The 23,305-nt window shown below is 41.0% G+C and overlaps 1 protein-coding gene across 5 annotated transcripts in view; it reads left to right on the top strand.

Annotated features, from left to right (window-relative positions):
• Positions 1-23,305, top strand: part of zfpm1 (zinc finger protein, FOG family member 1) — a 222,465-nt gene that overhangs the window by 36,828 nt on the left and 162,332 nt on the right. For all 5 annotated transcript variants that reach the window (XM_078544438.1, XM_078544437.1, XM_078544441.1 and 2 more), the window contains exon 2: positions 18,746-18,877. In XM_078544438.1, coding sequence (XP_078400564.1) covers positions 18,760-18,877 — 118 coding nt within the window. In that variant the 5' untranslated portion in view covers positions 18,746-18,759. The remainder of the gene's footprint in view (positions 1-18,745; positions 18,878-23,305) is intronic.

Below are 23,305 nucleotides of genomic sequence, written 5' to 3' on the forward strand. Positions count from 1 at the left end.
AAACCATGACCGTGAAACCATTGTCGATTGTTGTAAAAACCCATCCAATTCACTAATGTCCTTTAAAGAAGGAAAATTGCCGCCCTTACCTGTCTGGCTTACATATGACTCCAAACCAACAGCAATGTGGTTGGCTCTTAAATGCCCTCTGAGCAAGGTCAGTTGAGGATGGGCAATAAATGCTGGCCTAGCCAGCGATACCCACATCCCATGAATAAATTACCATAATCTACACCTTGCTTTAGTATTCTGTGCCTCTATTTATGAAGCCAAGAATCCCATATGCTTTTTTTTACATTGTCTCTCTTCCTTCTCAAAATGCATCACTTCACACTTCTCCACATCAAATTTCAACGGCCACGTGTCTGCCCATTTCACTCTTCTGTTTGGTTCCTCCATAAGGTTGCTGGAATTGTCCTCATTATCTAGTACATTTTCTAGCTTTGTGTCAGCTGTAACCTTTGAAAGTATGCCGCCCCTATGCTCAAGTCCAGGTCGTTAATGTATACCAAAAGAGCAGTGGTCCTAACACTTCAGTCCACAAAACAACATTTTACCACTAATCCCTGCTTTCTGTCTCAGTCGATTTTATATCATGCTGCCACCTCCCCCTTTAATCCCATGGCTTCAGGAGGCATGTTTCCCACAGCAAATGTAACTTGGAATGGCCATCTAGGCAGGATGACAGAAACTGTAATTTTGTAATAGGATGTTCAGCTTGAACAGTCCATGTTATTTATCCTCCATATGAGCAGTGGCTCAGTTCCCCTATACCTTTATCTCTCCTACCTTCAACCACCTCCCTAACCTCTTAAATGCTGATGTGTTCTCCACTTCAATCACTAATTCAAATAGTGCATTCCAACAGCTGACAATCTATTGTAAACACATTTCTCTCGCAGTCAGTCCTAAATGTCTCATTTTCAATGTTTTACCTGTGCCCCTTGTTCTGGGTGCCTCCACCACTGGAAACTGACTGAGATTACCCTCCCCTATCCCTTTATAAATTTTAACATTGTTACCTAATCACCTCGCTTCTAATGAAAACAGTTCCAGGACTATGATACTGAAGACAAAATTTCTACAATCATTCTGAGACCTTGTTAGAGATTATGATGGAGAGGTGTTGAGTTCCAATGAAAGGAGGAACCAAATGGCCTTCCTCACCAGTATTAATCGTTTTGGTTACGTTTTCTTTTTATTGGTACAAGTTTGATAATAGGGCTGTCAAAGGAGACTGTATAACTGCAAGTCTGAATTGGAACTATTAAGATAGAGATGTGACCACTTCACAAATTGAGCAATCGTGTTTTTTTTTGCTTTTACTAGTGTACAAACTCGACAAATGGCTACTATTTAACTGTCAGACTAAGCTCACATTTTTATTTTTAAAACATTTTGCAAGTTTTGGTTTTGTTGAACTCTTAATTTTTGGAGGGTAATTAAGTATACACAGTTTTTGTCTAGGAGGAGTTATAATTCTTGTGCATTAATGACCTGCTTTTTAAAAGGAGTTTTTACAACTGGTCATGGACACATTTTTCCAATGTTTCCTTTAAAAATATTTCTATTTCTCTTGGAATTGTTCATTTAGACTAATTCCATTGATGATCCTAAAAGGCTTTATTTTTGAACTGTGATTACATCGACCTTAAATTATGAGTTTTTGGGAGGTATTATAGAAAGGACATTTTATCATTAAGTTGTCCTTTTTTTGCAAAAAAAATACTCCCATCTTATGTTGCAAAGAAATCTGCAGACGCCTCAGCTCAGTGATGCAATTTTTTTTAAAGCATGAAAAGAGTTGATGAAATTCCACTATAAGTCCTGAACCAATATGCAAAATATCTTGATGGAAATCAAATAGCTATTATGTTTTCATTTCCATTCCTGCGTATTTGCTTAATGAAGAATAGAAAGATCAGACTGCTTGGCCGTGCCTGTTTGACTTGATAACCAAGCAAGGCTTCCAGCAATCCGCAGAAATGATGCCACTAGTCAAATCAGTCTTAAGTGCTGGCTTAATTTTATCTGGGAAACACGGAGCTGTGAAGCTGTGCAAGCAGAGATGAGCGTATTGCTATTTCATTTACATGGGATGGCTCTTTATCAGCTGCCAATTGTTTCAGAATATTATCAGGAATTCTTTTAATTGCAGTCAAGCTGAAATTAACAGAATTAGAAAAATTACCTTCTCTTGCTTGGAGCCTCTTTATTCATGGATATTGTTTTGCGCTATGTACAGATTACCAGCTGTTTTGTTCTCGCTGTAAATATATATGCCTACAGTCACTGTTGAGCTAAAGGCAACAAATTATTGAAGTAACAGAAAATTCATGAATGTGCAAAAATGTTCCGAATCCTTAGAAGATCAAGTTCACTTGGCAGTTCCTTGGAAAAATATGCTCCATGTTTATTCAGTGTTTAAACTTAGATGTTTTATTTAATTTTCTCCTTTAAAGTTATGTCTTCATATTTATATGATAAGAATTTGCCTCCCATTCAAAGACTGATTTTGCACCTGATCTTATGGGACATTTTGAATTTGGCAGGGATCCATCCCATGATTGGACATTCAGCATGAGTTAGTTGATATATGACGGCATAGAGGTAAAGTGCCCCAGACATTCCTGCTACCACAGGAAGAGCAAAAAGTGCTGATGCTAATAATATTCTAAGTGACTACTACTCTTGATGCAGAAGAAGCAAATGGATGAGTGATTTTTACAAAGTAGTGTATTGTACCAATAGAATGATGAAATGACTACCCTTTTGGCAGAAGCATTGTGTAAATGTAATGGTAATAGGGAGAAGGAATTGAAAATCAAGACCATATTGCTGTTATAATGTATTCCTTTCTCTTAAACACTTAAGTTATTTTTGTGGTTCGGTTGGAATTCCGAAAAGATAAGCCAAAAAGTGTAGCAGAGAAAAAGGATATAATAACTATATATTTTACAAATTAAAGGATTAGTAACAATGCACTGGCAGTTTGAACTGGCGACTGTATGTGCGTGTATGTGTGTGTATATATATATATATATATATTTATATTTTTATATATATATATATATATATTTATTTATAAATATATAGATATATTTATTTATATATATATTGATATATTTATATATATAGATATATTTATTTATATATATATATTTATATATATATATATATTTATATATATATATATTTATTTATATATATATAGATATTTATTTATATATATATATAGAGATATTTATTTATATAGATATATATATATTGATATATTTATACACATATATATATATATATATAATAGCTTTGAGAACTGGGAACAGTTTTTTATTTGCCATGCCCTTTAACTCAAATTATTGTACTTTTAGTCTCAATTGCCTTCTTTTGGATGGATGAGAAAAGATAGGTTGAGTGACCTTGATCTGGATGCATTGAGCCGCAGTTCTTGAGCAAAAATTTGAGCTAGACATTGGATTCCAATATAGCATTCCAATTCACTTTCATTTCTGTAGATTCCCCTGTTTTTATCATTATTCAGCTGTATTTATTTGAATCAAACATTGATGCACACGAATGTTATTGTCATGTGTGAGTAAGCTACTCTTAGGACAAGCTATTTTTTGTGAGACCTTTGAGAATTAATCAACAGCAGACCTCTTTTTAATTCTTCTAAAACAGCTGAAAAATTTGATGTAAACAGCAACAATAACTCTCATTTATATAGTTTAACATAGTAAAACATCCCAAAATGCTTCACAGAAGCATTATCAGACAGAATTTGACACTGAGCTACATGAGTTATTATCAAGTGATCAAAAACTTGGTCATAGAGAGAGGTTTTAGGAAGTGTCTTAAAGGAAGAGAGAGAGTAAGGTGGAGAGGTTCCTGGAGGGAAATCCAGCGTTTCAAGTCATGACAACTGAAGGCATGGCCACCAATGGAGGGGCAAAGGAAATCATGGATGCATGAGACACCATGATTGGAGAGCGCTTAGAAAGTTGTGGGACTGAAGGAGGTTACAGATATAGGTTGTTGCAAGGCAATGGAATAATTTAAAGAATAAGGATGAGGATTTTAGAATTTGAGGCATTGCTAGACCAGTAACTAATGTAATTCAATGAGAGAAAGGGACAAGGAAAAATGAGTCAAGAGGTGGGCAGCACAGTTTTGGATTAGCTCAAATGAGCAGAATGTGGAAGATGGGAGACCAGCAAGGAGAACATTAGAATAGTTGAGCCTGGAGGTAACAAAAACATGGATGATGGTTTTAGCAACAGATGAGTTGAAGCAGGTATTGAGACTGGTGATTATTGCTCAGTGCAGTCTTGGTGGTGGATTGGATATGGGGTTGAACCCGAGATTGTGAATAGCCTGGTTCAGCCTCAGTCACACAGGCAGATGTTGGAATTGGTAGCTATGAAATGGAGTTTATGGTATGGGCCAATGTCCAATGGATTTGGTCTTGTCAGCATTTAATTGGAGTGCATTTCTGCTCATTCATTACTGGTTGCCAAACAAGAAGCATGACAGATCAGAGGCAGTGGAGGGATCAAGAGAGGTGGTGATGAGGTAGAGCTATGTGTTTTCAGTATACACCTGGAATTTGACATGTCTATGCTCAGCTGTAGAATTTTAGTTTTGAGACAGTGAAATAACTTGTGCTGATGAGTACAATTTTTTAATGTTTGATCCAGTCATATTTGTTGATGTATGGTAAATTTTAGTTTCTGTGTTGTAATCTGTCTGACAGTGGAAAATGAATTGCTAGGCATCACCTCGGAGGCATTGTACAAGCCTTCCTGGACCAGGGTGTCACAGAAGAGCAGGATGGATTCACTTCATGACAGAGATTATGCTAACGCTGCATATGTTGCGAGTGGAGCAGACTGTTTTGATATTTACATAGCAATCTGAGTAAAATTAGATCAAAAAACTATATGCAATGAGATCAAATCATATGATCATTAATGGCTGAGTTTAATGCAGATAAATACCAGTGCATTGACTTGGCACAATTATACTGGAAACACATCATGTCCGTTGAACAACTCTCTATTGGTGACTGATGGAATATGTGGGTTTTCAAGAAGTGTAAAGCAATAACTCAAACTATTGTCTTGAACTGTTTATCTGTTCTAAAGCATGATGAAATTGCTAATACATAGGACATTAGATTGTTTTCATATTTAGCATATGTTTCAATAAACTACAGGTGGATGTTCAATTCACAATAAATCTAGGTTAAATATGATTTTGTTTTCTCCTCATGTAAATTTTGCATATATTTAGACATTTATCATCAGAGCTGGTGGGATCACAACAAGCATTATCGGGCCCTACTCTCCTGTGTTAAATATCCAAGATAATCTTTGGCCTGTTCTCTCCACCATTAGCTCCTTAAATCCTTTCTCATGCTCCCTCCACCCTTGTCTTCAACAAGGAGTGTGAGCTGCCTTGTCCATTTAGCTGCTTCTGCCATATCACCACCTTCCCTTGCCCACCAAGCAAAATTCCCTCCACCTCACCATATCTCTCAACCTACATTCTACGCTAGTTCCGTCTCCTATTCCTATCTCCCTTTATGCTCTCTGAGTGCCTGCTGTCCATGAGCTCCCCCTCGCTTGCTCTTTTAACCCTATTCCCACTAAACTGGCAATGAAACAACTTCCTTTCCAATCCCCTATGCCATCTGTCATACATCTGACATTGTAAACTCTCACATGATGCTGTCCCCTTCACTTTCAAGTCTGCCATCATCACCACCTTTATTTAAATAAAACTCTCAACCTTGTGTCCTTGAAAGTTACCAACCCTTTTTCAATCTCCCTCACTTCCATGTCCTCAAACAGGTTGGTGGCTTCTAAATCCATGCCCATTTTTCCCTAAGCTCCATTCCCCATCACAAATATCACGTTCTCCTACCTATCATAGTTGTTCTCTGCCCCATCATTCAGCATGTCAACTGTCGAATTTCTCATCTGTGCTTGTCATTTCCTGGCTTGACTCTTCCAATGATCACCTGGCTGCCTTCGATGCTCCATTCTGCAGAAGCCTGAACTCGCCCGAAGTGCTGCTTCATGTATCATAGCCTGCATCATGATACACACCATCAAGCTCACTCATCATGCGTATGGATGCTAATCAAGAGTAGGTTTTAAATTCTCATACTCCAATTTGAAACCTTTCCCCTCTACCTTGGTAGCCCCCTCCAACTCTATATCCCTCAAGAATCCTGCATTATTCCTCTGACAAATTAGTTAAATCCTTGGCTCCAATATTGACCAAATACGTTCAGGTGCTAAGTCTCTCCTGAAAAATTTTGCAACTGCCCCTTGTTGGCCATTGAGGGCCCCATGCCGTTGTTTGAAGGCCCCCACCCAAATTGTTGGGGAGGTCTCCTCCCCTCCACCCTCATAGGGGACTCCCCCACCTGTGCTTGTTGGGGGGCTTCTCCCCACAGCCTTCGTAGAATGGGGAAGGAGGGTCTGCTCCCCAGCCCGCACTTGTGGAACGTGGGGGTGGTCGCCTCCCTACACTGCCATTGTGGGATGGGTGGGGCCTCTTCCCCACCCCACCCTCATGGGATGGTGGGGTCACCATCCCCCCCTGCCCTTTTTGGGCGAGGATTCGAGCCCCAGTGCCCTTGTTGGAGGAGGTCTCCCCTGACCACCCCCCACTCCCCCCACCCTCGATTGTGTGGTCTCTCCTCTTTCCACCCCCCCACCCCATGTTCTTGTTGGAGACCCCACCCTCCCCCATGTCCTCATTAGGATGTGGCCTCCTCCCCCCCCCCCCCCCCCCCCACCCCCCCCTCCCAAAGTCATCATTGGGGGAGTGGCCTCTCCTCCCCGCTGTTCTCGTTGTGTGGGGGGGCTGGGGGTGTCGTCGTCTCCTCCCTGTCCTTAATGGGGTGGGGGATTTTCTTACCCCCTGTCCTCAGGGGTGGGGGTGGGTCTTCTGCCCCTCCCGCCCTCGTTGGTTGTTCGGAAGGGATGTTCTCTCCTCCCCACCCCTCCCAACCTCATTTAGGGGGGTCTCTTCCCCTCGCACCCTTGTTGGAGGTGGGTCTCCTTTTCTCCCCCCCCCCACCACGAGCTACCGTTTGGGGGGGTGGGCTCCTCCCCCGCTCCCTGCCATTGTTGGTGGGGCAACCTTTACAGCCCAAACCCACCCACCCACCCACTTCTTCCATGGCCCTGCTTCTCCCTCTCTCAGCTTTGGTTTGGCTGAAATTCAATGTTGACCATTGCGCTTGTGAAGTTTCTTGGGACGTCTTCCTTTGATACATGTGCCTTGAACTTCTATAGTGTTGTTAAGCACCTGGGTTATACAATGTATTCTAGTACTGGTACAAAATAAACTCGCCTTGTCTTGGGAACTTTCAGGCATTGAGGCTGAACTCCATTACATGTTCTGATTGATTTTATTGAAGTAAAAGCAAAGTTTGTACAGTTTAGACGTGTATATGAAGGAAAACCTTTCTGCAGTAAAATCTGTCACTGTTTCCTATGAATGCAGAATAAAGTTTAATTTCATTGACCATGCTCACAAAATACACATTTACATCCCTTTTTTGAGATAGAATTGCTTCAGCACTGGTTGTTCCCACTTTATATTTACTTTATATTTTAGACTTCTAAATTTGAATTTCATTCTATGTGCTCCACTTGTGTTTAAATGGCTAATATATGTTTTTGCTGTTCAGAAATTTGTGGTGTTCAGTATGAAATTTGTTTGGTAGCTTTCTCACCTCTGAAACAGAAAGTTGGTTTGTTTAAGCCCCACTCCATGAGTTGAGTGCAAAATAAGGCTTACACTCTTAAGTGTAAGTGAGTGAGTGAGTGCTGCCCAGTCAGAAGGCTGTCTTCCCTCCTGAGGTGGATGTAAAAACCCCTTATTCAACACCACTAAAACAGTTCATCTGATTATAATTCCATTGTTCACGGAAGCTTGCTGTGCACAAATTGTGGCTGCCGCACGTCCTACATTACAACAGTGATTCTATTTTAGAAAGTATTACATTGGGTGCAAAGCAATTTGAGACATCACATGGTCGTGAAAATTGTGGCTGTAAATTGTATGTCTTTTTTTCTTTAACAAGTTATATCATGCTATATAATTACATTTGAAGAATCATGGTACTATTTCCAACTTTAAAGATAAATAAACCAAAAACAAAGCAACATTCGGAACTGGGAAAGAACCATACCTCAAATGTCTGTTATCTTCAGAAATGCTGTCTGATCTGCTCTATTTTGAGCATTTTCTGTTTTTATTTCATATTTCAAGCAACTACAGTATTTTGTTTTTGTGCAAAATAAGTGATATCAGCTTATCATTATTTACCTCCTTCAATGGATTAAACAAAGTCAGAACCAATTGAACATAGTCCAGCACCATAACAGCCCTAACAAATCTTGAATGATGTTCTCTGACATCCACCGTGGTGTATTAACCCTCCTAGTCTTTCACAAGCTTTCTAGTCTTTGATGTGGTCAGTTACACCACCTCCTTTGTTGTCCAGGTTTGTGGAACTGCTTATGTTCTCACCTAACAGATTAAAGTCAGCATTCCTCTACCCATTTGGGGAGGGGAAGAAAGGATGCCTCCTCTACATTGGAGAGACCAAACGCAAACTGGGCGACCGTTTTGCGGAACACCTGCGGTCTGTCCGCAAGAAAGACCCAAACCTCCCTGTCGCTTGCCATTTTAACACTCCACCCTGTTCTCTTGCCAACATGTCTGTCCTTGGCTTGCTGCATTGTTCCAGTGAAGCCCAACGCAAACTGGAGGAACAGCACCTCATCTTCCGACTAGGCACTTTACAGCCCTCTGGGCTGAATATTGAATTCAACAACTTTAGATCTTAAACTCCCCCTCCCCCCATCCCCACCCCGTTTATTTTTCCCCCCCCACCCGCTTTTTTTTTCAATAATTTATATAGATTCTTCTTTCCCCACCTATTTCCATTATTTTTAAATCTAAAACTAAAACCTTTAGTCTTTCCACCCCACCCCCCCTGTTTTCCATTCTTAATTAGCACTTTTCTCAGACAAAGACCACCACCTTCAACACCTCTTTGACCCTTTTGTCTGTGACATCCTTTGATTATCTGCTCACACCACACCCTCAATGTGTCTCTTCCCCCCCCCCCCCCCCCACCCACCTTAAACCAATTTATATTTCTCCCTTGCTGAAACTATGCTGCAGTTCTGCCGAAGGGCCATGAGGGCTCGAAACGTTAACTGATTTCTTCTCCGCCGATGCTGCCAGACTTGCTGAGTTTTTCCAGGTAATTCTGTTTTTGTTTTGTTTTCCTCCACCCATGCTTCAACTTCCCAAACCTGCACCACCACCACAGAAGTTACCTCAGGATTCCCTCCTTATTGCCATTCCTGATTTACATGTTTCTTATTTACAACAGCATCCACAAATATGGGTCGGCACCACACGAATGCTATTGCCACCCAGCAAAACTTAGTCTTGGGCTGAAGTTGATAGCTTTGATCTCTCCAATTTATGGGGCAGGTGATGGTGTAATGGTATTGTCGCTGGACTAGTAATCCAAAGACCCAAAGTGAACCTGGGGACCTAGGTTCAAATCCCGCCACGGCAGATGGTGGAATTTCAATTCAATTTTTAAAAAAAGAGTCTGGAATTAAAAGTCTAATGATGACCATGTAACCATTGTTGACTTGTTAAAAACCCATCTGGCTCACTAATGTCCTTTAGGGAAGGAAATCTGCTTTCCTTACCTGGTCTGGCCTACATGTGACTAGTCCCACTGCGATGTGGTTGGCTCCTAACTGCCCTCTGAACTAGGGCAACTAGGGATGGGTAATAAATGTTGGCCTGGCCAGCGACACCCACATCCCTTGAACAAATAATAAATAAAAATAATAAATTTTTAGTTCAAGGAAAATGCAGTTCATCCAATACTGGACTTTGGACAAGCAGTTTGGCAACACAAAGTGAGTGGAATGGGCTAGTGAGAAATGGAGTGGTAGAGGCAGAGGTAAGGGCTTAGAGATAGGAGTAGATAATCTTTATGATGGGGAGGATACAAGGTCAGCTCAGCTTGAGGTTGAAGAGGACTTTGAAGTTTGTCTTCATACCTTTCTGTGATAAATATTGCCCCATTGACCACAGACCCTATGCCTCTTCCCCTACCTCAGCCCATTTGTTGTAGACACCTTCGGTCATGCTTCCATCTTCAGACTTGACTGTTCCAGTGTTGCTTTGCTTTGCCTCCCACCACGAACCCTCTGAGCAAACTTGCTCATTCAAAGCTCTGCTGCCCATATCCTATCCTATACCAAGTCCCATTTGTCCATCACTTTTGCCGTTGTTGATCTACATTGGCTTCCTTCTCCCAAGTGCCATGTAAAATTCTCATCCTTGTGGGTTAATTCTGGTCCCTCTGTAGCTGTGTGACCACCTGCACCATTATACCCTCTCTTCAAACTCTCTGTCCATTGATCTGACCCTCATGCATTTCCCACCCTCCTTTTTTCCCTACTTAGGCCCCACATTCTGAAATTTTCTCTAAACCCATATATCTCTCCACCTCTTTTCCATCTTTCAGGCCCTCTTTAAAGCTCACCTCTTTGACCAAGTGTTTCGCTGCCATTTCCTAATATACCTACCTGTACTTTGATTTAGACTCCCTATTTAGACATATGAATTTGTGAAACACCTTGAGATGTTTTTCTGATTTAAAGGCACTGCATAAATGTATGTTATTGTTATTACTCTATATTGAAGTATGTATCAGTTTACTACACATTCTGATGCTCTGGAACAGTGCCTTTACACGTTTTTTGTCAGTTTTATTTTCTGTTTGACTGCCTTGAATATTTTTTTCATTCATTCACGGGATGTGAGCATTGCTGGCTAGGCCAGCATTTATTGCCCATCCCTAGTTGCCCTTGAGAAGGTGGCAGTGAGCTGCCTTCTTGAACTGCTGCAGTCCATGTGTTGTAGATACACCCACAGTGCTGTTAGGAGGGGAGTTCCAAGATTTTGACCCAGCGACAGTGAAGGAACAGCGATATATTTCTAAGTCAGGATGGTGAGTGACTTGGAGGGGAACTTCCAGGTTGGTGGTGTTCCCATGTACCTGCTGCCCTTGTCTTTCTAGATGGTAGCAGTCGTGGGTTTGGAAGGTACTGTCTCAGGAATCTTGGTGAATTCCTGCAGTGCATCTGTAGATGGTACGCACTACTGCTGCTGTGCTTTGGTGGTGGAGTGAGTGAATGTTTGAGTATGTGGTGCCAGTCAAACGGGCTGCTTTGTCCTGGATTGTGTCAAGCTTCTTGAGTGTTGTGAGGGCTGCACTCATCCAGACAATATCCAGGGTTTTACATCACACTCCTGACTTTGTGCCTGGTAGATGGTGGACAGGCTTTGGGGAGTCAGGAGGTGAGTTACTCGTCACAGGATTCCTGGCCTCTGACCTGCTCTTGTAGCCACAGTATTTATATGGCTAGTCCAGTTCAGTTTCTGGTCAATGGTAACCCCCAGGATGTTGATAACGGGGAATTCAGTGATGATAATGCCATTGAACATCAAAGGACAATGGTTAGATTCGCTCTTGTTGGAGATGGTCATTGCCTGGCACTTGTATGGTGCGAATGTTACTTGCCACTTATCAGCCCAAGCCTGGACATTGTCCAGTCCTTGCTGCGTTTGGACATGGACTGCTTCAGTATCTGAGGAGTCGCAACTGGTGCTGAACATGGTGCAATCATCAGCGAACACCCCTACTTCTGACCTTATGGAAGGAAGGTCATTGATGAAGCAGCTGAAAGTGGTTGAGCCCAGGACACTACCCTGAGGAACTCTTGTAGTGATGTCCTGGAGCTGAGATGACTGACCTTCAACAACCACAACCATCTTCCTTTGTGCTAGTTATGACTCCAACCAGTGGAGAGTTTTACCCCTGATTCCCATTGACTCCAGTTTTACTCAGGCTCCTTAATGCCACACTTGGTCAAATGCTGCCTTGATGTCGAGGGCAGTCACTCTCGCCTCACCTTAGGAGTTTGTCCGTGTTTGAACCAAGGCTGTAATGAGGTCAGGAGCTGAGTGGTCCTGGCGGAACCCAAACTGGGCATGAGTGAGTTATTGTTAAGCAAGTGCCGCTTGATAGCACTGTTGATGACCCCTTCCATTAATTTACTGATGATCGAGAGTAGACTGATGGGGCGGCAATTCACTGAGTTGGATTTGTCCTGCTTTTTGTGTACAGGTCGTACCTGGGTAATTTTCCATATAGCCGGGTAGATGCCAGTGGTGTAGCTGTACTGAAACAGCTTGGCTAGGGATGTGGCAAGTTCTGGAACACAAGTCTTCAGCACTATTGCCAGAATGTTGTCAGGGCCTATAGCCTTTAAACTATCCAGTACCTTCAGTCGTTTCTTGATATCATGTGGCGTGAATTGAATTGGCTGAAGACTGGCATCTGTGGTACTGGGGACCTCCAGAGGAGGCTGAGATGGATCATCCACTCAGCACTTCTGGCTGAAGATTGTAGCAAATGCTTCAGCCTTATCTTTTGCACTGATGTTCTGAGTTCCCCCATCATTGACGATGGGGATATTTGTGGAGCCTCCAACGTGTGTAAGTAATTTTCCCTGCTCCCATTAATCTTTGTTGTAAGCACATTTCTTGCTGACTTCTTGGTTGTTTGTTCTAGATCCAACATTAGCGTAACAAGTACTGTTTGTAATCCAGTATCTGGGCATGCTGAAAACTAGGGATTTTTTTTTGTTGAGTTCAGAAAAGTTAGCCAAGTCATAGGTACCTGATTAGGGCTTTTAAAATGTTTTATGAAATACGTTTCTCCCACAGACATGATAACTGTATACATTCTACATTATAATTTGTAGATTGATGCCACTATACATTATACACTTTGTAGATGCCAGCTTTTTCCAGTTAGTGTGACCCTCACTCGTGTGTCAGAAGGTGGTGGATTCAAGACCAATTCCAAGACTGAGTGTATCTGTTAAGCTGACTACGTATGAACATTTGAAAAGAAAAATGGGAATAGAGCTTCAAACACATGGAGTCTGTCCCATCCAGACATGGTGCATCCCTACACAGCATCAATTTAGGAATTTCTCTCCAACCTCTCCTTCAATCGTGCAAGATTCTAGAGACCATGTTAAGACCACTTATGGATATTCCTATTTACAGCTACTCTACAATCTATCACACATTGAAATGTCTTCTAGCAGGAGCTAATGCATCTCCCTTTTGATGGACTGCAGTGAAGGTCTCCCTCCTTGGAAAAACTGGTTCAAAAAAAGCAATAATTCTGTGAAAAAATACTCCTAGAAGTACTTAAATCTTTGTTAATAGCCTGTATTTTGCATAAGTCTGAAAGTGAAGCTATCAGCACTTGCTGTGTAACTATGGAATAAATTGGACGCAAGCTTCCTGAGTCTACAGCTGTGCAGTTAAATGCTGAAATCCAAACTTTGCTGTTCAATTTCTGCTGTTCCTCCACAAACTGCATTACACTGGTAATTCTCCATTAGACTGGATATTGAGATGCAAATAAGACCATGAAATTGCTCTACTTACACACTAGATACCTACTGAACACACCAGAAAGGGCTTGGTTTTGTTCATTCAATTGTAGGTAAATTTTTAATGGTGTGATAAGCCTTAATTACTGCCAAACAACTTCTCTGAGCCAGAAAACATAATTTTACAAGTGTGGAGTCTCATACTTCCAGAATATAATTATAGTTGAAAATTTTAAAATAACCATTTTTATGTTTTCTTTCTGCTCTCTTATCTCTCGTTCTCTCTATCTCAATCCCACATTTCTTTCCCTTGCTTTATTTTGTTTTCTGTACATGATTTTACACCGCGTTAAATATTCTATTTTAGATTTCCTGGTTTAGACTCTGTTCCTCAGTCAGGGTTGATCTGGTGGTTGATGCATGCAATTGCATGCTCTGCTCACACATGACTTAGAGAGTGCTCTGCTGAAAAGGCTCTCTAAATACCATAAAGTGACCATTCAGAAGCCCTCAAAGTCTGTAGGCAGCTGTAACTATGATCAATATTGAGCATAGTTCTTCACCGCTGACTGTAAAATCCAGCCACACCACCTGTTCCTTTTATCCCTATCTATTTCAAGTAATCTATCTAACAAGATAGAATCTATTCCCTTCATCCTTTTAAAAACATTTCTAAAATGTTCTTGGGATGTGAGCATTACCGGCAATGCCAGCATTTATTCTCTATCCCTAATTGCCCTTGAGCAGGTGGTGGTGAGCCACTGCCTTGAACCACTGCAATCCATCTGTCTAAGACCAACCACAGTGCTATGAGGGAGTTCCAGGATTTTGACCCAGTGACAGTGATGTATTTCCAAGTCAGGGCGGTGCATGACTTGAAAGAAGTGGAATTCCCATGCATCTGCTGCCCTTGTTATTCTAGGTGGTAGAAGTCACAGATTTGGGAAGTGCTGTTGAAGGAGTTTTACTGACTTCCTGTGGTGCACCTTGTAGATGGTACACACTGCTGCCACTGTGTATTGGTGGTCAAGGGAATGAATTTTCAGTACCCACAGAAATTTTTAATTATGATCAGCTCAAAAATTTGTTTTGTTTTAATGAAACAGAGAAAGTAAACAGTGAAGGGTTATTTTACTAGTTGATGAATCAGTCACAAGAGGCATAGATTGAACATCATCACTAGAAAAGCACAGGAGCTAGTTCACCATTTTTCATTACATTAGAATATTAAATGTTTCCCACAAGTTATCTAAGCAGACATAATGTAATTTAAATTGATTTGAATAAGTGGCCTGAAAGGAATGATTTAAGTAAAATAGAACATGAGATTAGAGTAGATGGGGATAATTTTAATCTCCTCCACACGCCCCCCCCCCCCCCCCCCCCCCCCCCCCTTACCCACTCACCCCCTCAAAAAAATGGGTGGGCTTTGTTTGGATGGGACACAAAAAAAATTGAAAATATCAAACCCAACCTTGAGCCTACCATTTCTGGTCTCAATGGAGGTGGGATAAGGGGCAGATTGTTCATTTAAATATTATAATGAGGCTGTGTGCCTCAGATTTAATCTCCATTTTAATTTTAATTCGGCTAAAGCGGGGCTGTAAAATTTGGCAGGACCTGAGGAAACAGTGTTCTTCCAAGTCCCCGAAATGCAAAACAATCAGCCCCTTTCCCTCTCCGTCTCCAAACTCAATGGGGCCTATGGCTGCAGTTGAAGAACTGGGACTGGCATAAGCACGATGACTTGCATGATGGCCTCTTGTGCTCCAATTTCTAAAGTTCCAAGTTAAACTGACACATTTTATGTTCCATGCATGTAGATATACCACCTCTTAAGTGTGAGAAGTTCGATCCTTAACTCTACATAAATTGCTTGTATTTCCATGTCTTGGTCAGTTTTTATCTCTGATTTTAAAAATGTAATGCAACTTTGGGTCTATATATGGAATTCCTTTGAAATCAGTGCTTTTTCTGAAAATATCTCGCCCTAAAAGTTTTGTTTTCCTCAGTGCTGTTAAATTGCAATTTATGATCAAACAATCTATCTGAAGGTAGCAATGCATGGATAAATTGACTAATGTCAAACAGGTAACAGCTGAATTGGAAATGGATAAAATAGCTGTTCTGATCAAGTAGTGGTATGGTCACTGGACTAGAATTCCAGAGACCCAGGGTAATTCTCTGGAGACCAGGGTTCAAATCCCACCACAGCAGATGGTGAGACTTGAATTCAATAAAAATCTGGAATTAAAAGTCTAATGAAACCATTGTTGTATCATCTCATGTAAAATTGTAAAAAAATTTACTGTGTAGCAAACCAGGCTAGTAAACTGGATTTCTGTTCGAATATTTTTGTACTATTTCCTAATAGTTTGTCGAGGTGGCATTACTTGAGAAATTGATATTCACTTCCTATTAAAAAATAATTAATATACCACTTAAAACATTAAGTCTCAACCAGCATGGCAGAATAGATGAGCAATCATCTAAGTGTCCAACAATCAGCAACATTTTAACTCCTACAAGTGGCATTGATTCAGTGAACCAGTTCGTAATCTGCATCACTGTAGAAATGTACAGTTCCATGCAAACCCATATTTAACCATATTTTTATATTAATTTAACAATATGTGAAGAGCAAAGAACAAGTTGTATGTGGGGCATGTGTATCAGTCAGCTGTGACTTTGCTTATTTGTTACCGTGTCAACCTTCTTGTGGTTGATAAATCTTATCCTTCGTCTCCTGATGCATTCTCAACATATAAAGCATTTTTTTAAAAAGTGTTACTTGGGTTGTAGCTAATCAACAACAACATGCATTTATATATCATCTTTAACGCAGTAACATATTCCAAGACACTTCACAAGAGCTTTATCAAACACAATTTGACACTGAGCCATAAAAGTGGATATTAGGGCAGTTGAGCAAAAGCTTGGTCAAAGCGGTAGGTTTTAAACAGTGTCTTAAAAAAGGAAAGAGAAGTACAGAGGCAGAGAAATGTAAGGAGGAAGTTTCAGAGCCTCGGTAGCTGAAAGCACAGTGCTAATGGTGGAATGATTAAAATCAAGGATGCACAAAAGGCTAGAATTGGAGAAGTGCGGATATCTGGGAGGCTGGTAGAGCTGAAAGAGGTTGCAGGGTTTTGGAGGCATTTGAAAATAAAGATGTGTGTTTGAAAATTGCAATGCTTAAATGGGAGCCAGTGTAGATCAGTAAGCACGAGGATAAATGAACGGGACTTGGCATGAGTTAGGATACAGGCAGTAAAGATTTAGGTTAGCTTAAGTTTATGGCAGGAGGAACATGATTTTGAAATCATGCTGATTATCACCAAAATAAATGGGAGTAACATGTCCAATGTTGTTGGTATACTAATGTTAATAAGAAATAACATTTCTGCTGTATGAAATAAAGTCAATGCAGTAAATTGTCCAGAGATTACATGTTCCGTTGTGGGACCTAGCCAAGGATTCCTTGTTCCTCACTTTGCGCAATATGTCCATTAGTTTTATACCCAAAGAACAAATATGTTGAAATAGCAGCGGCAATAATTTTATTGTTTGATGATTTAAATATGTAATAATGTTGCATTTTTTAACCTTTAAAAATGCATGATCCTGCAGTTCTTGTGTTCAAATATTGGAAATGCCAAATGTGAAATTGTGCCATACAAGTCAAGAACATACGAGGTGTCATTTTCTGGATCATGAGTTAAGCACCTTCAGTCAAGGTGTAAGTAGGGCTGTTATGATTACCCTGTCGGGCAAAGAAAGTAGTAATGGAGTCATTTATGTTTTTTGTTTTTGATTGCTACCTATGATTTCTGCTGGGAAGTGCATATTTATGAACATTGGATGTGAACAGGGTCAGGATTTGATGTGATGGCACCATTGGTCAAACAGCATGATAGCACTCATTGTGCACACCCAAGAAAAATAGCAGCAATCTTGGAAAAAACTTTTTTTCCTATGATGACAGGAATATATCTGTTAAAGCAGCTTTTTAATCGGGAAACCGCACAAAGCTGACCAATATCAAGTACTGCATTTCTCCTCATCTCTCACAGCAGCCCTCCTGTTGATTGCAAAATAGATCTACCAAATCACATTTTGAAGTAATGAGAATTTTTAAACATCTATCAAATGTTTTCAACTGTGAATTGGCAAATTTTGATGATCAGTATTGCTATAATGACGAGGGAAACTTGACTTCTGTGTCATGCATTGCGTCCTTTGAATGATGTATTTCTGGTTTTGAACCAAATACAGCATTGTGCCCTACTAAGAGTGGTAAGAGCATTTCTGCAACTATAGTAAATAATGGTCAAATTTGTTTAAATTAAGAAATAATGGCTCCCAAAAATGGAATTGCGTAAGCACCTGAAGGGAAAAATGTTTGCAGGGCTACAGGGAAAGGACTGGGGAAGTGGGCCCAGCTAAATTGCTCTTGCAAAGAGTAGACATGGGCTCAACAGGCCAAATGATCACCTCCTGTAACCAGCCTGTGCTTCTATGATAAATGCCCAGCAAAAGCTGTGCAGCTCCAAGCTCAGTAACTCCTCATTTGCTCGGTCCAAGGCTTTGGGTGTGTGGTATTGAGGATCAATATTTTTAACTTTAAATATTCAGAGCAATCTTAATCAAAATTAGTTTCAGATATGAAGGTTATGTTATATGTATGATTCTACATACGTTATCCTGACAGAGGAAGATAAATTTTCCCAGGCATCACACACCAGCTAGTGTACAGTTGAGGAAATTTAGAGTTTTGTCTTTGGGGTTAATTTTCTATAACTTTGGTAAAGAAAATACATTGCCATACAAAACTGTTAGCACCTAACACCTGTAATTATTTTCTCTGTTTTATAATCCTAATTATGGCATTCAAAAATTCAGTTGTGTTGTCCTCTATTAATCAAATTTACATAATCTGCTAATAGATATCTTTAGTTGAGAAGTTAGTACAAGCACAGGTGTGAAGTGCTCAGTGATCTCCTTCCATGCTGTCATTTTTGTAATCGGACATTACTGACTATATTTTTTGTGAAAATAATATTTTTCTTGACCTGATTTATATGGATCACCAGTTGTCATAATCAGTTCGTTAACTGAGGAAATTTAATGTTGAACCAAGGGAAGCTCTCAGTTGCTGTTTTCTGGGTTTTCTCTTTTTGATTTATCAAAGGGATTTCTTTTGTTTAAAGGTTCCGTTGATGAAATGGAGGAAGGTGAGGAGAATCTAACTGATGACAACAATATGTCTGAAAGAGAAGCAATAGCTTCAAGCCACGATGAATCTGCAGACTGTGATACATCAAGTTCTTTTTATAGTGAAGGTAATTTGATGCTATAATTATCAATTTCATCTAATTTCTTACAAGTTGAGCTTCAGGACCACAGAAGTATCTGCTTGAAATCCAAAATGCTACAATATTTAATATCCCTATGCTACATAGAGTATCAGAAAAAAAAATTATAATAGTTTTGAAACGTAAACCAATGGACCAATCCTGTCTCCCTTGCTGGAGACTGATCTCTCCAACCTCTATAGTGTCCTTCTCACCATGCCTACAACTTCCTCCACATTGCCCTCCAGAATGCCTGTTTAGTTACAAACATGTTAATTTGTCAAAATCAATTTATGAATTCTGTGTACACGTAGAGTGTTTTGATTGGCAGTGCATAATGTATTTTGTATGTCTTAGGATGTGATAAAGAGAAACACATGGACTGTAAGCTAAGAAACATTTAATATAATTTGGATACAAATATGGCAAAGAACATACTTAAGTATCTACAGTTGGACAGCATCCTATAGCTGAAAACCGACGAATGGCTGTGTTTTTCTCTTTCCGGTCAAATTTCCTTGTTGGCTGTGCAGTGTCAGGTTGATTTTGCATGCTCTGATTTAATAGTTTATCAATACACTGACTGTAATAAATCAAACCTTTTTCTATTGTCTGTAAAGCAGTTTGATGTTTTGAACATAAATTCTTCAGGGATCCATAAATCTATCTGATGTGCCATGCTTACAGTAAAAATTGAATGTTTCTAAATTGAAAGTTGTATTTCTAGCATTTGCTGTTTCTATCTCCAAATCATTTCAAATGATAGCAGAGTGTGTGCTGAAGGAGGTTGCACAGAATAGCTATTTAAATATTCATTGTTTCTAAACCATTTTTAAACTACCAATTACTGTAATAACAGTTTTAACATATTTTTAAAATTCTGTTTGAAGCATATGGACTCAGATGATCTGATCTCTGGATCGTCAGAGACTGGACATCGCCCCCAAAATGCGCTACAGGATCCCTTGGAAGCCCTGCCGCGCTAACTTTGTGGTAATTGCCCGGGAGGTTTGTCCTTCGGATGGGCAGTTCCCCTGCTCTCTGGGGCCCTCCAAAAAAAAAAGTCTCCGACTCTAAGGTAGAGTCGGAGACTTCGGACAGTTCCTACTTAATACCTGAAGAGGTATCCAGGAAATGTTAGACAGAAAAATGTTGGTTTGACTCCGGGGTAAATATACAACTGACAACCCCCCCCCCCGGCGTCAATCCCCGAACTACCTGACTACCCCCCCATGGCTCTTTTCCACCCCTCCCACACCACCCAACATGACTCCCCCCACTTCCACCCCCACACCCCGACCTCATCTGACTAGACCCCACCTCCTGACACACTCCAACCCCACCAGCCTCACCACCCTACCCCCTTACCCACCCTACCCCCTTACCCACTTATACACCTATACATTCACCAATTCACTCACTCATACACTCATTCACTAACACACTGAGCAGTTTTGGGGTGTTTAAACTCTTATCAGAATATAGCAGCTAGTGCCGTAAAAAGGTGCACGACTTCTCTCTGCTGCTCCCGCCGAGGTTTCCTGCACTGAGTGATTTCTGCAGGATCCCCCATTAGAGGATTGGCCAGAAAAATTGGTGGAAGGTTTGTCTGATCAGGGTCAGAAACAGGGGGACTGACCCTAATCGGAAGATTTGGACCATAATGTTGTTAAGGAACACCATCTGAGCATAAATTTGTGCTATAGATATTTTAGCTTAAGCGATTTATGAATGTTTGGTTTCACATGGAATGTGATGGTGGCTATACGACCATAGCTATTATTCAGTGATGATGAACATTTTGGTGAGGTGCAGATTTGTAAGAGGCAAGCCATATCTGAAAAATGGGAAGAGTTATTTGAGGAAATTGTATTGATAAAACGAATTGGGCATTGTCAATGTTCTTCGGGGAAGGAAACTTGTATCCTTATCTGCACTGGCCTATACATATATGAACATACAAACATATGAAATAGGTGCAGAAGTAGGCTATTCGGCCCCTCGAGCCTGCTCTGACATTCGATAAGATCGTGGCTGATCCTTTTGAATTTTGAATTCCACATTCCCATCTACCCCCAATAACCTTTAGGTTCTTGTTAGGCAATGGAATCGATCTACTTCCGCCTTAAAAATATTCAATGAACCTGCCACACCTTCTGAGACAGAGAGTTAAGTAGACGCACAACCCTCTGAGAGAAGAAATTTCTCCTCATCTCTGTCCTAAAAGGGCGATCCCTAATTTTAAAACAGTGCCCCCTAGTTCTGTACTCAACACAAGAAGAAACACCTTCTCCACGTCCACTTTGCTGAGACTGTCCAGGATCTTATGCGCTTAATCAAGTCACACCTCACTCATCTGAACTCCAGTGGAAACAAGCCCAGTCTGTCTAACCTTTCCTCATAAGACAACCTACTCATTCCATGTATCAGTTTAGTAAACCTCCTCTGAACCGCCTCCAATGCATTTACATCCTTCCTTAAATAAGGAGACCCAAACTGCAAAGAGTATTTGAGATGTGGTCCCACCACTGCCCTGTATAACCGAAGCATAACCTCCCTACTTTTATGTTCAATTACTCCCGTAATAAAGGATAGCCTTGTTAATTACTTGCTGTACCTGCATACTAACTTTTTGTGACTCATGCACGAGAACACCTAGATCCCCCTGCACCTCGGAATTCTGCAGTTGTTCTCCGTTTAAGTAATACTCTGCTTTTTTATTCTTCCTGCCAAAGTGAATAACTTCACATATCTCAAGTCCCACATGAATAGGATTGACTATTAACTGCCCTCTGAAATGGCCTAGCAGCCCACTTGGTTGTTGCAAGTCACTATTAAAAAAAAAATGTAAAAAAAAAATGTGCTACAGTGGTGACTTATGCATCAAATTCAAACATGACAAAGGCACATCCAGCCAAAGTGATGCTGCAAAGTCTCCCTCACCAAAATTTGTGGAAAGGCCCTGAAATTGGGAGAGCTATCTAACTTGAGTAACAGACTGACAGGCATGATTTTGAGAGTATGACTATTATTCATTGTCTTTGACTCATCCATCACAACTCCTGGGTATATCCTGTCCCACCGGCAGGACAGGCCCACCAGAAGTGGGGGAACAGTTGTACCAAGTCTGCTCAGAGTCCTTAACATTGAATTTGCACTGCATAAAGTCTCTGGCTTCAGGTCAAACGTCAGCAAGGAAATCCCTTGCTGATTCCCACCTACTTCCCTCCCTCAGCTGATGAATCAGTAGTCCTCCATGTTAAGCATCACCCTGGAGGAAGCATTGAGTGGCTTGGTAGTGCCACTGCTGACTGTGCTGGCTGAGTCCTGAAGGGCATAGCAACCAGACTGAGATTGTGGCAAGTGGTGAGTACCAACATGAGGGAATAGTCTACTTGACCACACCTTCACCAACCTACCTGTCACAAACATGTCAGAAAATTTAAACCCTTGAATTAAAGGGGCAGTGGCTGTGGGGATACAAAATTGGATAAGGGACAAAAAGCAGAGTGTCATGATGAATGATCAGTTTTCGGACTGGAGGGAAGTGTGCACTGGTATTCCCAAGGAGACAGTGTTAGGACCACTCTTTTTTGCATATATTATTGGCCTAGGCTCGGGTATACAGGGTAATTTTTTTTTATTCATGGATGTGGGCTTCACTGGCTGGGCCAGCATTTATTGCTCGTCCCTAGTTGCCCTTGAGAAGGTGGTGGTGAGTTGCCTTCTTGAACTGCTGCAATCCATGGTGTCGGTACACCATGTTAGGAAGGGAGTTCCAGGATTTTGACCCAGCGACAGTGAAAGAACGGAGATATATTTCCATGTCAGGATGGTGAGTGACTTGGAGGGGAACTTCCAGGTGGTGGTGTTCCCATCTATCTGCTGCCCTTGTCCTTCTAGATGGTAGTGGTTGTGTGTTTGGAAGGTGCTGTCTAAGGAGCCTTGGTGAATTCCTGCAGTGCATCTTGTGGATGGTGCACACTGCAGCTACTGTGCTTTGGTGGTGGAAGGAGTGAATGTTTGTGGATGTGGTGCCAATCAAGTGGGCTGCTTTGTCCTGGATGGTGTCAAGCTTCTTGAGTGTTGTGGGTGCTGCACTCATCCAGGCAAGTGGGGAGTATGCCATCACACTCTCGACTTGTGCCTTGTAGATGGTGAACAGGCTTTGGGGAGACAGGAGGTGGGTTACTTGTTGCACTATTCCTAGCCTCTGACCTGCTCTTGTAGCCACAGTATTTATATGGCTAAAAACAAAAAGCTAAAAGCTACTGCGGATGCTGGAAATCCAAAACAAAAACAGAATTACCTGGAAAAACTCAGCAGGTCTGGCAGCATCGGCGGAGAAGAAATCAGTTAACGTTTCGAGCCTTCATGGCCCTTCGGCAGAATTATATGGCTAGTCCAGTTCAATTT

Source organism: Cetorhinus maximus, chromosome 6 (assembly GCF_964194155.1).
Source record: "Cetorhinus maximus chromosome 6, sCetMax3.hap1.1, whole genome shotgun sequence".
Lineage (NCBI taxonomy): Eukaryota > Metazoa > Chordata > Chondrichthyes > Lamniformes > Cetorhinidae > Cetorhinus > Cetorhinus maximus.